This window comes from Bidens hawaiensis, unplaced genomic scaffold (assembly GCF_021521415.1).
Source record: "Bidens hawaiensis isolate Kalapana, Puna unplaced genomic scaffold, B.hawaiensis_p1.1 tig00009863_1, whole genome shotgun sequence".
In the NCBI taxonomy this organism is placed as follows: domain Eukaryota; kingdom Viridiplantae; phylum Streptophyta; class Magnoliopsida; order Asterales; family Asteraceae; genus Bidens; species Bidens hawaiensis.
This window is the reverse complement of record NW_027491741.1, coordinates 210,222-228,332: the sequence shown is the minus strand read 5'-3', so window position 1 is coordinate 228,332 and position 18,111 is coordinate 210,222. Positions and strand designations below refer to the sequence as shown.

At 33.7% G+C, this 18,111-nt stretch overlaps 1 protein-coding gene across 1 annotated transcript; it reads right to left on the bottom strand.

The window, feature by feature from the left end:
* Positions 1-2,799: 2,799 nt before the first annotated feature.
* LOC143533741 (zinc transporter 2-like) lies at positions 2,800-4,776 on the bottom strand. The gene is made up of 2 exons (XM_077028418.1): positions 4,078-4,776; positions 2,800-3,372 (listed from the first exon to the last, which is right to left on the bottom strand). The coding sequence occupies exons 1-2, from the start codon at positions 4,688-4,690 to the stop codon at positions 2,981-2,983; spliced, it is 1,005 nt and encodes a 334-aa protein (XP_076884533.1). The 5' UTR covers positions 4,691-4,776; the 3' UTR covers positions 2,800-2,980.
* Between the last annotated feature and the right edge of the window lie 13,335 nt (positions 4,777-18,111).

Sequence of the window (18,111 nt, the reverse complement as noted above, 5' to 3'; positions counted from 1 at the left end):
TCCACACTCTACCGGCTTTCAGCTAATCACTCGTGTTCCGGGGCCTTAGAATGTTAGCAACTCAGACAATTACCATCTTAGTACATTTCCGTACGATTCCCGTACAATAAAATATATATAAATCCACGCAAATCCATGTGTTCAGTATGTACTTAAACATTTCAGTAGTAACATGCTTCCGCCCCGAGAAAATATTTAAAAAAAATTCAGAAAAAGGGGCTCGTGAAACTCACCTTAGCACATGCAAGCAGGTAACAACAATCATTATCAGTTAACACGTCCAATCTGTAATATGATCCCTACGATCGTTACTATACACTCATTATTAATATAACTTTAACCGTGTTAACCGGTACATCTGGGGACACTGTTAACCCAGTACTGTACTCGTTCCGGGGGCAATGTTAACCCAGAACACTTCTCCGGACTCAGATTGTGTTTTCGTTTAGAGTTCATTAGTCAAAATTAATATTAGTTCGTTTCCCCGTTTAGCGTGCCTAGCACGGCTATCCGTGTTTACGTTTCAAAAATGAGTTTGGTCACACATGACCCGAAAATAGTGGTTGACTGATAATTTAATTAGAGTTGTGAAATTAGAGCTCGGTTTAGACGCCCCGATTGGCTGCGGGACCCGTTTCCGTCTTTAGTACACCTGTTAAATCGTTTAAAATTACCCAAATCATCCGAATTATTTTCGGATGATTTATTTTTACTTGCTTAACTCAGTTATATGAAAATAGTTCATTTTTAGGGTTTCTATACACCAGTCAGTTCGTCTACCAGAACTTTGCTGGTTTACGCGTTTTATATTATAAAAGTTCACTTTTATTCCAAATAAATATCCGTTCATCCTCGGATCTTGAGATTTTGCACAAATAACATTTTGACAGTGGGGAAATTTATAAAAATATTTCCAGAATTAATCTTTATATTTAAAATTTATTTATTTATTTTTAAACACCATTTAAACACTAAATATGTCGTAAATACCAAACGAACTTAGAAAAATCCCAAATTTTTCCTGGATGACCCCTGCCATCTCCATAGTTCCCTGTAATTTTTCCAGAGCCGAAATCTCTTTTTACATGCCATTTTCACTAAAACCGAGCTAGAAAACCTTAGAACTCGTTTAATCGAAAAGCCTACTTAGACTTCTCCAACTGACCTAAAATTTTGTGTGTGACTTTTACATGATATAAAAAGCTTATCTGCAATTTTCCAGAATTTTTCATGATATTTAACTATTTTTCACCATTTTTAGCCAAAACCGAGCATTAAATTTACCAAATATTCATCCTTTGTCCAAAAATTACCAAAATTTCACAGAACTCTTATTTTCATGTATTTAACACCTCTGTAAAATTTCATGATCTAACTCTAAACCGTTCACAATCTGTCCAAAAATCTATAACCGAACATAAACCGAATATACCTTTCGTTTTCCGCCACTACAAGCTACAAACTCGTTTTTCCGCCTTATCTACCACTAAATACAGAACCTACAACCAACATACCACAATACCAAGCAAGTTACTCTCACGATCAAGCCTCTTACACTATAGTTTCGGTTATTGTTTCAAAACTAAAGTTTGAACCGTAAAAATTCGTTTTTGGTTCGTTGAACTCCTTTCTTGGACCAAGATCCCTTGTATAACCCGTATACATCACTTGATCATGCAAGAATCGGTTTTCATCTTTGAAACCTCATTTTCTTGCAAATAAACTCAAGAAACGAAGATGGAAACGTAAATAACTCGATTTTTACCTCGGTTTTCTTGCTAAAAACTCGGGTTTTTAGATGATCTTGTGGAGAGGAAAGGAAGAACATGGAATGTTTGATAAAAAAAAAATAACAAGTAATGGGGTAACACCCCCTTATGTCCGATCGGTTTAGATGGGGGGTGGGGTGGGACCCACTTCTCCATTCTTAGCCACATGTTTGGATTCTCGAAATCTGGATAATGTTTTGGATAATCTGGTTCAGTCGTTTTTCGGTTAAATGTCTAATTCGGCTTAAAACGAGGCTAAAACGGTCGTTTTTCGGCTTAAAAATGAAATTTATATAAAACCACTTTAAAAAACTTTAAAAACTTAAACCATGACTTTCATTAACTTAAAACATCATATTATTAATAGTTGCGCATCTTTTTCGGCTTGATCGATCGTCTCTTGCTCGGTTTGGTATTAAAGGTTTCGTTTAATGTACCGACGTACCATTAAATCGAAATTCTTTTTCTGTGCCGTACTTTACTTATCCTGAAGCATTAATGCTTCTTAAAATCACTAAATATTATAGATATCGTCTATAATTGAACCCTCGATTCGTTCGGGTTTCAATAACTATCGATCGATTAATCGCATATTTAATACGATGAATTATATATTCACGTACAATCAATACAGTGAACCATGTATTCTCGTATAATTACTATGGTAATTCATGTACCCGACATTAAATATAACGTAACTATGGTCTACCGGTTAGGGTATACCTGGTTTAGTCGGAATCGTTACAATAACCGAATCCCGTAATTTATAAGAACAAATCCTATCTCTATACAATGAGATCATTATCAATATTTTCACAAATATGTTACATAAATATATGGATACTATTAAATTTGATTAGTTTAGTGGATATAATCCACCTAATATGCATATGTTGCAAATAATTTAGAAATGTTCTGTCAAGGACTTCAATTCCATCTTAATTTATCTAGTATATTTAAATATATGTATTATAAAATTGTGCAAGCGCTCACTCATGACATACTACTTAGGGAACTATCCGAGATTACCTTTCGAAAACATGACAACGTTGAATTTATTTCCATGATCTCTTAAAGGATTCATAATTAAAATCACAATTTACACAAGGTGAATGAAACATTTTGATGAACCATCCCAATAAAACAAAAAGAAATGCATTTTCAAATTACATAATCACATAAAGATAGTCACAATCCTTTTCACAATCAAATTAATCCCAGATCATCACAACTGCAATGACTCCAACCCCAAGCAGCACGGCAAGAAACTTGAAGAATGGTGTGTCAAAGTAAGAGTCTTCTTGTGGTTTAAACCCTTTAGATATGAGATGGTGAATAGCTACATACACAAAAACTCCACAAGCAATGCCCATGGAGATTGCATAGATCCAGTATGCTGTTTCCCCTTCAGTTGTGGCATCAATGGCAATCCCTATTCCAACCCCGATCGGGCTGGAGATCCCAAAGGCGAAAGAATAGGCAACGGTTAGCAAGAATGGCCGCTTCGGTATCAATCTTAGGAGAGCGATTCCCATTGCAACAGCTGCGAATATCTTGTGCAAAGAAATTGTCCACAGATTTCTCCATGCTTCCGCTTTTGTTGCTGATCAAACAATAACGAAATCAAAGGTTTTGTTAATGTTTATGATTTTATGTGCAAGTCAACTCCAAATCAGACTACGGTTTATAAAATAGACCTTTGCATAGTCCATATTTTTGTTGTTTAATTTTCCTAATATGGGATGGGGGTCTTTTTGTAACTCATAGTACTATCAATAATTTATGAAAGCGTGAACCGTATCTTATGCCTTAATGAAAAATTCATTGCAACACATGTGGGATCACAACCAGATATATTGTGTTATTATTTTCAGATAGAAATATTTAGATATATCACTTGAAATCTTAGCCCCATAATTCAGAAAATCAAGAATATTTAGAATGCATGCTTCTGTTATGAAACTGTATTCTGGTTGTGAATTAGAAAAAGAAAAAAAAAGGAAAATAATACATCAATCTTTGAGTAGTCTGGCCTCTTAAATTTAGCTTCTCAACAAAAAATTAAAAGGAAAACTCAATAGTTAAAAAATAAAACCACTTTCCTAACTGTATGCATAAACCTAAAAATAAATCCTTAATTGGAGATTAAATTAAGAACATATAATGTCTTAATAATGTGCAAAATAGATTCCATAATGATTAATAAGCGTCTGCTGAACTATTGAAACATTATTATGTGCTTGAGATATATCTTATGTGTCATTAGAGATTGTAACAACTAATGATCACAAAAAGAGTAGAAACTTACATGATACACCAACAGCAATACCCTCAAAAACCGAATGGAAACACAAGGCCAAGATAAGCAGTATCGTATCACTTAACGACGATGTCCTAACAAGCACCGGGTGGTGCGACCCATCACCGACGGTCAATCTCCCATCCTCCACCTCACCGGCCACCTTATTCTCCCCAATATCACCACCTCTTCCAGTCACATACAATATCACACAATCACCCAGCATAGTAAGAAGGTACCCTGAGGATGCCAACATGAAAGCAAAAGGGTATGTTTTTGTAGTGAGTTCACCAAATGTTTCATTAGAATCACTCAAGAAATGCATGAGAGAAGTCCCTAAAAACACTCCACCAGCAAATTGAGTACCCAATAGTAAAAAGCTTTCATTCCATCTATAGAAATAAGGGGACACACCACCCGCAAAAGTGCTGAAAAACATGATGATCAAGCAATAAACTTTCACCAAAACCAACCCTTTAGCATGCAAGTTTTCATGGGGTGTTTCATCTTCATCATCATGGTCTGCACCCCCATGACCGGAGGTTAAAGATAGGTGTAAAAACACAAAGGAGATTAACAAAAGAGCTGAGTTTGACCTCAGAACCTTGAAGGAGAAAGCCATGGAGGAACAGAACAGTTAGGTTACAGTTAAGTCTTTGGTTGCTTTTATTCTAATATATATGTATGTAGTACTGATATTTGGATGTGGTGTGTAGTACAGTGTTGACTTTGCATTGGTTGTACTGCACCACCAGTTGTCATTTACAATGTCAAACTATAAGATAAAATTCTGAAACGACAGATTTAGAAATAAATAAAAATAAATATTTGAGTGTATTTCTTAAAATATATATCTGTTACTCGATCGTGATGCACTAAACTCCTCACACGGTGAAGATAATACGATGATGTGTGGAATGACGAAGAATCTGGATTAATGTATTATTAATTTATTCAATCATTTAAGCATATACAAGATTTTTAAATGAAACTAATGATGAATGCTAAACCTAATGTAGTTTTCCCATACATATATTTTCATGGTCAAGTATGTAATACTAATAAACAACAATAGCTAGGGTTGTTGCCCATTGTTGTCAACTTGTCATGGTGTTGAAACGAATGTCTTGTAAGTTGTAAGTGGTAACCGTGAGGGTTCTCAAACTCTTATACCGTATGTAGTGGATGGAGTTTTTATGAGATGTTTTGCGTCATATGTCGACAAGTCACCATATATAGGGTTATTTTGATAAAATGGGTGTAGTTGATAGAGTCATTTCAATCATTATATCATTATTAGTTTTTTATTAAAAAAGAACAACTAAAACAACCACCAACCATCTTCCCCCCTCTTCCCTCCTTTCGGTGCATTGTGGGAAGTGCCCCCAACCTTCAACGAGCCCAATTCGCCTCATGGAAGGTGTTCCTAGGCGCTTTGGGGCTTTTGGGGTGGCCAAAGCGTCCCACTACGAGGGATCTTAATAATGTGAGCGTCATATATGATGGATGGGGTGGGAATATGTACAAATAAATTTAACATACTAAACATACAAATAACTAGAGTACGTAACTATAGTTTTGAACTAAAGTAATTATGTCATAAAAATTAAAATTATGTAATAATAATTACTTTAGTTCGAAAGTTATAAGGTAATAATAATTACTTTAATGATAAAATAATTGCTCTAGTTATCTATACATTTCTCACGATAAAAGTCATTTGTATTTGATTCAAACCCTATGATGGATTATGCATATTTAGATTTTTTTTGTTTTATTTTATTGTAAGTTATCTTTATTCTGGTTATGTATTTAATTAATTTAAACTTAATTATAAACGAATGTAGTTGTAGCACAGCTGGTTATTATGTCTGAGTAATGGGGCGGAGGTCGCGGGTTCGACCCCCTGCCACCCCGTATTTTTGGTTATTTTTCATATTATTTTCTTTTAAACCATTTAATAAATATACTATTAATAACATTAATTAATTAAAACTAGTTTCTTGAAAACCGACTTTATAAGTACTTGTTGTCTCACGTTTTCCATTCGTGTATACATATATATAATAACATGGAAATTAATATTTATGTTTTAATATATATTACAAGCAAACTTTAGATGATGTATTGTATTTTTATATACTTTATATATAATTAACAAATAATAATTTTTCATATAATATCTTTATATATATATTATTATATTATGAATAAAAAAGATTATAATATTAATTTAATAATAATCATAATTATCGAGTTTTCATAATCGATCTTGTAAATTAACTTAGCGTGTCCGTACTTCCTTTTTCCTTTATAGGCTTTATCGTCAACGTGTGATTTTTCCGCATTCTAATTATCTCAATCACCTTGTTCGTCTATCGAGGTGAGTACCACATTCCCCTATTTTACTCGTTTTCTCACGTTTTGGGGACATATGCGTAAATAATATTTCTTATACTTACTTATACTCGAAAACTGCAACTTTGTCTTATGTGTTAACAACTTATACCTTACTTGTTTATGTGCTTATTTGCTTTGTATGCTTTCGCATTCGGAGAGGTCCAACATAATCTCAGTCTAGTATGATCATACGCCAGTCGTTATAGCCTTGTGCTTCTCGACATCTCAGTTATACTTGCTCATTTGGTTATTTTGTTATTCTCACACGACTTATTGCAGCTACATATTTTTGTTATATATACTATATGTACAACTAAACTGGTGTGTTGCTCACTCAACATGTGTTTTTGACAAAATTCTATTTTATACGCATATGCAGGTTATCGCTTGAATTAGTTGCAAGACTTTGTGAAGATTTAGTGAAGAATTATGTTAGAAAAGATAAAATCAAGAATTAAATTTGTGTTTATTGTTTGTTTAATGAGTTGTATTTTGTATTTGATTTATTTGGAAATTGAATAAAATTAATAGATATTGTCATATGAATATTGCATGATAGTACCTTGAGAGCTGTGGCAATCAGTTCGCGCCCCGGCATTTCCGCCGTAGGTTGGGGTGTGACAAATAAATTAACACTTATTTCATTTACGTTGATACAAACATTTTTTAGTTAGAATGTTGTTTGATGATGAAGGTGAAAATTTATGTTTAATGTTTTTAACATACCCAAGCTTTTGGCAGATGTTTCTTAATGCATTACATAACGACTTAATTAAATAAGAAATGTATGATTTTAATATAGACTTTTCATAACACTCACCAAACGGGTCGTTGAACACCACAACACAGCACCTTCGTCGGCTATGAGTACAATCGAGAACAAGCCGCCTTGTCGTTTGAATAATGGCTTTTTCTGTTTTGACAATAATATTATACCTTTTAGTCTACATTTTTGTAGTTAACATGCCACAAGTCACGAGCGAAGTTTAGCGATTAACGATACCGCTGTGAAGCGCAGGTTCAAAATACTAGTTTACTAAATTTGATAATTCTTTAAAAAAATTGTAAGTCTCATGATGTTTGGTTGCAAGCCCACAACAACAAGTTGAAGTTGGTGAGCAAAACAATGAACATGATATGCTGAAGAATTTTCTTTCAAAATTAAAGCTTTCAAACCATTAAACTCTTCGGATATGTTGTTCGCACCGTCTTATCCTTAGCCTCTAACCCTACCAATACTCAAATTGTGGCGAGCAAATAATTTACCAATTGCAACTTTAAGAGATAACGAGGTTGTTTCCAAAACATGAACAAGGCCAATAAATCGCTCCTCACAAATCCTGATTTATCAACATATCTTAAAACCACAGCCATTTGTTTCTTTTTAGACATATCTCTCGATTCATCAACTAATATGGAAAATACATCTTCACCAAGTTCTTCAAATATCTTCTTTAATACTTCTTCTGCAAAACAATTACAAAGTTCTTTTTGGATTGATGGAGACGCCATTTGGTTATTTCCGGGAGCATTACCTAATATAACATTACCAATTTCTTCACTTAGTTCTCCAAACACTTTTAAGAATTCGATAAAATTTCCTCTATAAAGAGATTCTTCATACTCATCATGACCACGAAAAGCCAACGAACCATTCAACAATACTTTGTTAAGTATAGCCGAAGCATGTAATCGGACTCTATATTGTTTTTTATGTATATATGTTCCTTTATTAATGGCCACATGTATAAACTGAGCTTGGTTAAGTAAGTTTTCCCCTTTTTTACGTGCTTAGTTGTGAAAACTATTACATTTACCAACATGATTGCTTAATTCTCCCAGCACCTATTCTAAAATTGCAATCCTTCACGTAGAAATGCATCATTTTGTCCACATTCCTTAACAAATAACAATGCAAGCAATACACTTTAACCGTTTTAACACTATATTCCAACCATTTCCAAATTCACTAGTGTTCCATTGCTCATTTGTAGGTCCTCTTTGGACGGATGTAACAAGTTTACTCGGATCAATCCGTGTTGTTAGCTAGAGGAAATCACTAACAACACTCGGATCTTGGAACTTAGTTTGTAAGAAACAAAAAGAAAGAAAGAAAGAAAGAAAGGTAGAAAGTGAAGGTTTGGTAGAGAGAGAATCTCTTTATTTCCAAGTAGGTGTTTTTGAAATGTGAAGGGTTAGTGAAGAAATGTGGTAAATTGACCCTTTTATATGGTCTCCATTTCTCCAAGTTTACATAACATGGTTACAAAATAAACGTACTGAGGTACGGAATACACCGACTCTAAGCAAATATAAAACTATACACAATCCTAAAACTAATATATAATATTGGCCCTACAATCTCCCTCTAGGATTGAGTATGTCTAGGAACCTTCATCAAGTTCCTTGCTTCATCTTTATTTCTTGAAATCTAGTACTTGTCTTGATCCAAGAGGTTGAACGGAATTGGATCTTGGACAATTCTTTATTTTCCGATCTTGAAGACTTGAACTTCAATCTTATTTCCTGGGAAGGATCGGCAGCAGCAAATTTTAGACACATCATATGCGGGAGGCTCAACATCTAATTATCCTTTGTTGACTTTCTTGTGCCGAATGGTCCTTGCTTTGTCCTTCGACTGATCTTCAAACACGATCAGTTCATTTTTAGGTTCAACCGCCAACTGTCACATTCTCTTTTTCTGTTAAGTGCTTCAGCATCGGCAACTTCAGTCTCTGCAGCCCAAGACACTTGATCTTGATCTACCTGTCCATGTACTGCTGCACAAAACTTTAAGCGAATAAGAAGAATTTTTTTTTTTCAAAACATGCTCTTGGTTTGAAGTATTTGCATAATAACTTTGAAATTTTATGTTATATAGACTTCTCACAAAATATTAATTTCAGTCCCTCAACTTGTAAATGATTTGTTTAAGTCCCATGTTTCCAACGAACTTTGTATGAACGACCTTGACAACAAAACACATGATTTTGAATAATAACAAAGGTTTAATAAAATATATACAAACACATAAAAACTTAAAACCTTTTTGGCATTTTTATATATTATAATATTACGAATATATATTCAAAGTAAACAAAACAAAAGAAGATAAAAATAAAATTAAGATAGGAGTAAAGATGAAATTAATATTAAATATCAATAATCTTTACAAAATTTTCTAATGACTTTAATATTTTTGCGATAAAGATCACAACATGGAATCACATTAATCGATAACGTCCTAGATCACACTTCTATTTGGATATTTTCCAAGAACCTAAAGTCGATTGTAGATATGTTGGTCCACTTTAAACTTAACAAGTATTTGATTTCACTGTGATACGTTAAAGTATGAATTAGGCGCAATACTTATGTGGTCCCCTGTTAATCTGACATGTTACAAACTTTATCATACCTCAGACATATTTTGTGTTCATCAGTATCACCACAAATTGACTCCGCCCCCCTAATGATTAATCAAAACATTTTGAGATTTTATAAACTTTTTGAAAATTTTTCTTTCAAACAATATTTAAAGGTTGAACCATGGACTTACTAGTAATATGGACTTACACGCCTTCATATAAAGTGCTTAGTTGTAACATTCGTTAATTTTCAAAACCGAAAACCCGACCCATTTTAAATTTTCGGTGTTATTTCTATTTAAATTTATATATTTTTATAATATTATTAATTAATATCAATTTTCTTTAATGTATTTTATGTGATCATTTCTATGAAATTATACTTTTCACCACCCTTGTAGTATTATATACTCATTTAAAACATTCATAATCATGATCAAATATTTATGTACAAGTCCCATGCAATTTACTAGAATTATTATTTAATTACTACTACAACTTTTATTATTATTATTATTATTATTATTATTATTATTATTATTATTATCATCATCATCTTTTCATATTATGTTACTTAACTAGTAAAAACTAATGAATGTTTTAATTAAATAAAGTTTATTAAAATAGTAGACCTTTTGAATGCCCCATTAAACTTTTTTTTAATTTGTGCTTAATTATATTAAAGATGATTTAATATCTTTAATTCCAAAAGACATAACAACTTTAAATTTTCACTATAAAAGGATGACAAATTCTTCATTATTTTCACACTTTAATACATTATTTTCTTAAGCTTAAGAGCACTAACAAGTTAGTTTTTACCATTTCATGCATTTTATAGCAATTGTTTTGATATTTATCTTGAATGTTCATACTTGTTCATAAGTTGTTCTTCATGATCATGTTACTTTTATCATAAAAATCTTATATTTTGATTTTAAGAATCATTACGATCATGGATATCCAAGATAAACACTATGATTTTTCTAAATCTTGGATCAAACCTAGTTATTTTGCAAGAACAAATATGATATATATATATATATATATATATATATATATATATATATATATATATATCTAAATCTTATGATTTTTTTGATCACCGTAAACTTATAAACTTTCTTTTAAATAAGATAATTTATAAAAATTTCTTTTATTTAAAATATTTCACAATAGATATAACATAATTCATATCTTTAAATTAATAATTGAGTAAATTAATTATTGTTTATTTTATTTCAACATAAACTAATATTTATAATTTCTTTAAAAGAATTCATGCAAAACATTTAAGTTAATTAATTAGTAAATTAATTAATTATGTTACTTGGAAGAAAAACGTTTAATCATAAATTGTTATTAAATTGTTATTTAATATTACATTAATAAGTTATAATTATTTATTTACAAATCATTCTTTAACTAATATTTTTATAAACTATATTCATTTTTGTTAAAATCATTAAAAATCACCAAGTCCCCATTTTTCATAAGTTAATAAAATAGATATTAAATTAATGCATAATTCCTAAAACTAATATTATTTAACTTTTATAATCCCGATAGTTAGTCTTTAAATTTGGTATTTCCTTCTTAATTATAGTTTGTGAGGTTCGATCGTTTCAATTTTCTTAAACACGCTTTCGGTTATTATTTCAAATTGTCTTCAATCTCAAATGTGAGTTTCTCACACCCCCTTTTTACCTTTGAGAAATCTGCATTTTTTCTCCCTGGTATATGGACCAATTCTACAGGTTTGACACTGGAAATGATTTTGCGAACTTTGGACCATCATGATATTTGGGCGGATCAATCTGACTCCTTCCGTTAAATATTTTCGTTTAAGTCCATTTATTTGCAGGGTATTTTAGGCTTTTTACAAATGTAATTTTGGTCAGTCACATATGTGCCCCTCTATTAGTTATATTTTTTAAAAGCTTGAAAAAACCAGTTTGCCGGGAAAAATGACAGTCCGACCACTGGGTATTATCTTCTTCCTCCTTCCTCCATACTCTTCCCCCTTCTCCACCCTCTTTCCTTCCTTCGTTTCTTACCCAACTCAATCACCACAATTTCTTTACAATTTCCCCACTATATATATATATATATATATATATATATATATATACACGGCCATCACCACAATACCCATCACCAACACCATCATCGACGCCCGTCACCAACACCATCGCCGACGCCCGTCACCATCACCGACGACCGTCGCCATCCCCATCCACATCCGACGCCACCACCGACGCCGAGCCGCCATCCGCCGTCATCCCCATCCACATCCTACGCCGCCATGGTTTTCGTGTTCATGATTCAGTTCACATGTTTAATAGGAGTCCCACTAGCAATAGGTCTCCGAATCCGATTTCGGATTCGTCAAATTTCCGTCCGCGTTGTGGTTAATGTCGCCGGTGTAGTCCGGTTGGCGTTCCGTAGAACGTGGAATGTCGACCCGCTTCTCCCACCGTAGTGTTCGGGGTTTTCGGGTTCGACTTCGGCGCGTAAAATCCTGAAGATTATAATTCGGGTGTTTTGATATATGTGTTTATGTATTGTGTAATATATATAAAAGATTGGTTGTGTTCATTGTGTGTTCGGGCTCGGGTTTGGGGATAACTAGCCGGCTCGTCATTTTTTAGCTAAAATTACAATAAAAAACGAGCCGTTTCGTCGTTTTTTAGTGAAAAGTTTGTTAAAAAACGACCCGTTTCGTCGTTTTTGAACAATAAGTTTGTTAAAAAACGACCCATTTCGTCGTTTTTTAGTGAAAAGTTTGTTAAAAAACGAGCCGGTTCGTCGTTTTTGAACAAAAAGTTTGTTAAAAAACGACCTGTTTCGTCGTTTTTTAGTGAAAAGTTTGTTAAAAAACGAGCCGGTTCGTCGTTTTTGAACTAAAAGTTTGTTAAAAAACGACCCGTTTCGTCGTTTTTTAGTGAAAAGTTTGTTAAAAAACGAGCCGGTTAGTCGTTTTTGAACAAAAAGTTTGTTAAAAAACGAGCCGGTTCGTCGTTTTTTAGCTAAAATTACAATAAAAAACGAGCCGTTTCGTCTTTTTTTAGTAAAAAGTTTGTTAAAAAACGACCCGTTTCGTCGTTTTTGAACAAAAAGTTTGTTAAAAAACGACCCGTTTCGTTGTTTTTAGTGAAAAGTTTGTTAAAAAACGAGCCGGTTAGTCGTTTTCGGGCTCGTTTCGTCATTTAAAAATATTATATACAGTATATATATATATGCAGCATATATATATCTACGGACTATATGTACACAATATATATATATATATATATATATACTATACGGCATACATACAGAACATATATACAACATACATATACAGCAGATTGTGGTACTTAATATATATTAGATATTGTGTAGTTTTATTAAATGGTAGCTCAGTCCAACTGGTTTGTGTTGTTTGTTGTTAAACCGGGGGTCCGGGGTTCGAACCCCACCCACTATATGAAATTTGGATATTTAGTTTTAGGTTTAATTATAGACTCAGGGGTAAAAAGGTAATTTCACCATTTTTTGGTCAGTCAACTCACGGTCAACTGACGGCAAGGAGTCAGATTGACCCGCCCAAATATCACGATGGTCCAAAGTTCGCAAAATCATTTTCAGTGTCAAACCTGTAGAATTGGTCCATATACGAGGGAGACAAATTGCAGAATTCTCTTTACCTTTTATTACTTTTGAGGGTAGCATATATATCCTATCAACATTACAATTTCGTGTATTCATTATTTACAAACTACAATTCGTTACATGGACTTGTGTGTTTATTTGCTTACTTGCTCAAAGTTACGTGCATGGTTCCTCAATAAGTATGATCATACGCCCCCCTATGCACTTAGGACCTCGATGTTATGACTAGAATAGGGACCCCCGATCCGAGTACGTTGGTTGTTACCAACGGAAAAGACACGTACTTGCGCTATTATCCGAGTACGTTGGTGCACAATCCCAACTGGAAAGGACTTTACTTGCTTATTTATACTTGTTCATGGAAATGTAGATTTTTAAGTACTTATATTAAAACTTGTGTGAACTCACCAACTATTCATTTAGTTGACATTATTTTATATATATGCTACAGGTACATTATTTAGAGGATGATGTCGGGACAAAGATATTAGTACTTAGGATATTCAACTTAAATGGACGAATTGCTTAAATGTGTATTTCTTTGTATTTTCCTTGTATTTCTTGTTACAAACTTGTGTACTTGATGTTTAAATTAGTTAATGATAATATTGTCACTTAATATTGTCACATGTGTTTTGAGCAATTTGTACGTCATACTCGGGCGTATTCCGCTTTAGCCCGGGGTGTCACATTAGGACTTACTTGTTTACCCCACGTTCCGTGGTTCTAATATACCCCTTTTTGTTTGATAAATGATCAGCATTTTTGTTGTTGATTTTTGAATACTTTTTGAGCAATTTGCAGTTTTTCTGATTTTTCAATAATTTTTGATATTTTTCAATATTCGAAACTAAAGCAAGAAATATTTTTTTAAATTGTGATCAATCACTAACGGGCTCGTGTATGACTGACTATTAATATTTTTTCCTTCATAGATATGACTTATTTGGAGTCGGCAACCGCTTCATAAGAGTGTAACCACTAGCATAGGCACATATTTAAGTTTATATCACTATGATATTTACTCATTTGTTAAGCCTAACTACACATCAAACAATGATCTTGTTGGCTTTTGATATACTCTTTTCATGTGCTAGGATCACTAAAGACAATTTCTTATCATATTCCAAAAGTCGGATCGATTTCTCAACATTTTCTAATATTTTAATTATCTGACTCCCTCTAAGCAGTAGCTCCCTCTAAACAAGAGAATATATTTTTGAACCTTTCTATGAATTTCTTAATGAAATAGAATTACATAATAAAATATAAAATATTTTTGGTAAGTCCAGTAACTTGATTTTGTTTTTCAAAGAAAGTAAAATCTTTTTGGTGAGTTAAAATTAACTCATTTTCTCCCTCTAAAATTATGACATATTTGAAAAATATTTACAATTTTATATACAAAAAGATAGATTGGTTGTTTTAATCAAAATTGAACGATGGCTTTAGTGAAACGGTCAACAAAGCTGTTGTCAGATGGACTATCCTAAACATGCATTGTCACATCATATAACAAAGTTGAAGAGATTCAAACCGAAGCCCAGTAGCTGACGCTGGATCCATCACTTGAAAGAAGTAGTTGGACGAAATGAGTTTGAGAGACCCTCGACAAGTTGTGGTTGAGCCATTTGAACAAGGTTGGCATTGTTGAAGCACAAAGTATGAAACAGTTCCCATTCCCTGAAGTTTGTCCTCCCATGTCTCTTACGAAAGACTCGAATCCGCCGTCTTATGGTTTAGCATCAAATAGCAAGGGTTCGTCTTCCATTATATGTCGGGTTCAACCGCTATCTAAGTACCGAATACCCTTGATAGTCCTCCCTGATTGACCCTTCATGCCCTAAGCGTTTAAATGGACATGGGTTCCCGAGACTTAGTTGTCTCGGGAAAGTCGACTATAAATCGTCCGAACTTGATTTTATTTCCTGAAAACAATTTATTTCTTGGTGACTAATCGCTTGAAGAACAGTCCTTTAGGAATCCAAGGACAAACTTGTTCCTTGTTTTTGGCAATTTTGGACTTTTGTTTTCTTGATTTTAAAACTATTTTTGGTGAATCCTTAGACTTTTCAGTCTTAGGATCCTTTTAGATTTTATCCTTTTTAGTTTTCCAAAATGGTTTTCTCTTGTTTTTTACTTTATTGACTTTGGATCTCACATTCATTTCACTGGCTTCACTATCAGCTTGATCAGCCCTTGAATCTGGGCTACTAAAAGCACCTTTGGGGGACTGACTAAGATGCATTTGAATAACAAGTTGTTGCTTGAACCAGTGCTTGCAATGTCTTGCAAGGTGAGAAGAATGACCACAAACAAAACAACACTTTCTCCTAGAAGCACTATAGAACTCATCAAAACTATAAAATGGTTGGTGTGGTGGGAAAGGTGATACGTGGAAAGGAACGTGATTATAAAACACATTTGATGATTGACCCCGATCATTAAAAACATTAGTGTAATATGGTTCAACAAAATTTTGTTGATAATGACCATAGTAGTTGTTTTCAAAACAGTTTGGCTGAGGACTTTGTGATTGATTAGTTGTTTGAGAAAATGATCTTTTAGTTGGTGGCACATATTTACATGAAGTACTCATTTGATTATCATTTTCAAACACTTTGCTTTTACTTGAATTATCCTCAGTCTTACAACTTGATGATGAATAACTTGATACATTCACCTCAACAGGCCTTTCCACTGACACACTTTCTTCGACACAAACTGCTACAGAAGATACTATTAGGATTAACTAAAGAAACAGCTGGATTAACAGTCTTGGGAGCAGCAGGAACAAATGTCTTTGATATGGGCACATAACCAATACCATAGACCATTTCTTCCTCAGGTGGAGAGTTAAAACTAGAGTGAGGAAGGCTAGTATAGTTATTATTAAAAGGCGGTGGAACAACAAAGCTATCATAGCCTATTCCAGTCTTTATTCTTAACTCTATTTGTGCCCCAATTAATTTATTCAGCTTTTCAAAAGCTAACTCAAAGTTTTCTATGATAATTTTTCTTTGGGTTAACTCAAGTTCTAACTTGACAATCTTATCGTTTAGCTTAACTACATGTCTTTCATGACGTTCGGCTATGTTTGTAGAAATAGTAACAATTTCCCTAAGTTTTGCCATATAATTACCATGAGTGTTAATACTAGTAGCATAAATCTTTGCAGCCTTTTTAAGATCATCATTCTGACATTTGATGCTACGTATTTGTTCTAGAATTTTAGCATTGTGATTTCTATAATAAAGAACTTTATTAATACAATCTTGTGTGCAAAGTTTGTGTACCTCGGGAATGCGAGAGGCAGGTGTATGTATTCCAGCAGTGGAGCTTGACGAGGTGCTTGCTTGTAACATCCTAAATTTTATAATAATAAATAAAGGAAAGTTATGTTTGTTTATTGTGTGTTAATATTTAATTAGAATTAAATATAAAGAAGAACATGGACTTGGGTAGGGAAATATGGAAAAAGGAATGGGATGGGCCTTAGGTCCATGGGCTTAAGAGAGTATAAATACTCCCTTAAACCTCCCTAAATCCCTAAAACCGTCATTCTTATCCATCTTATTCTCTACACACTCAAAACACACACATACACACACATATTCATGGCCGTAAGAAGAAAAGGGGATCCAAGACCAAACGAGCTTTGATTCTTGATAAATCTTGGACATATAAGCAAGATACAAGATTATTATTCATAACCAAAGCTAACCGTAGACCAAAAATGCATAAAGGTATGTTCTTTATCTTTAAAGGTTATGTTTTTATGAACGGTTTTCCCTAAAACTTAACCCTAGGATAGATCGGGCATAGACGGACCATAAAGTTACAAACTTGATGTTTAAAATGGATTTAACGAACTCATGGTTATATATGGCTCATAAAAGAAACCCTAAGGTAGCGTTTGTTATGCAGTAATGACAGGCGGAATGGAATGATTCATTACGTAGGAATGAAATAAGAGGTGTTTGGTTGCACAATGGAATGGAATCATCCATTACAAATAGAATCCAGTTCCATCAAAACCATTCATTCCCACTCCCCTTCTTTTTTTTTTTCATTCCATTCCTCCTTCAACCTACTTTCTCAACAACACCATCATCTAACAACAACCACCGCGACCACCACCACCACTACCATAGCCACCACCATTATCTGACCAACAGCACCACTGTCACCACCACCACCTCCGTCGCCACCATTGTCGCCGCCAACACCACCTGACCGCCACCGCCGCCATCACCACCTCCACCACCACCACCTTACCACCAAAGCTACCACCGCCACCATCGTCGCCATAACCACGACAACCATTGTCATTGTCGCCACCCGACCATAACCGCCACCACCACTATCACTGCCTGGCCACCACCACCTTTATCACCACCCTACCACTGCCATCACTACTAATGCTACCATTGCTTGACCACCACCCCCGCCGCCTGACCGCCACCATCACCACCACCACCGTCGCCACCGCCACCACCATTTTCATCTCCAGAGCTACCACCACCGTTGCCATTTCAATTTTTTTTTTGTAAAAGAATATATATTTTGGGATAGGAATATTTTTATTATTTCTATTTCATTCCTAAAATTTTTTCGTATA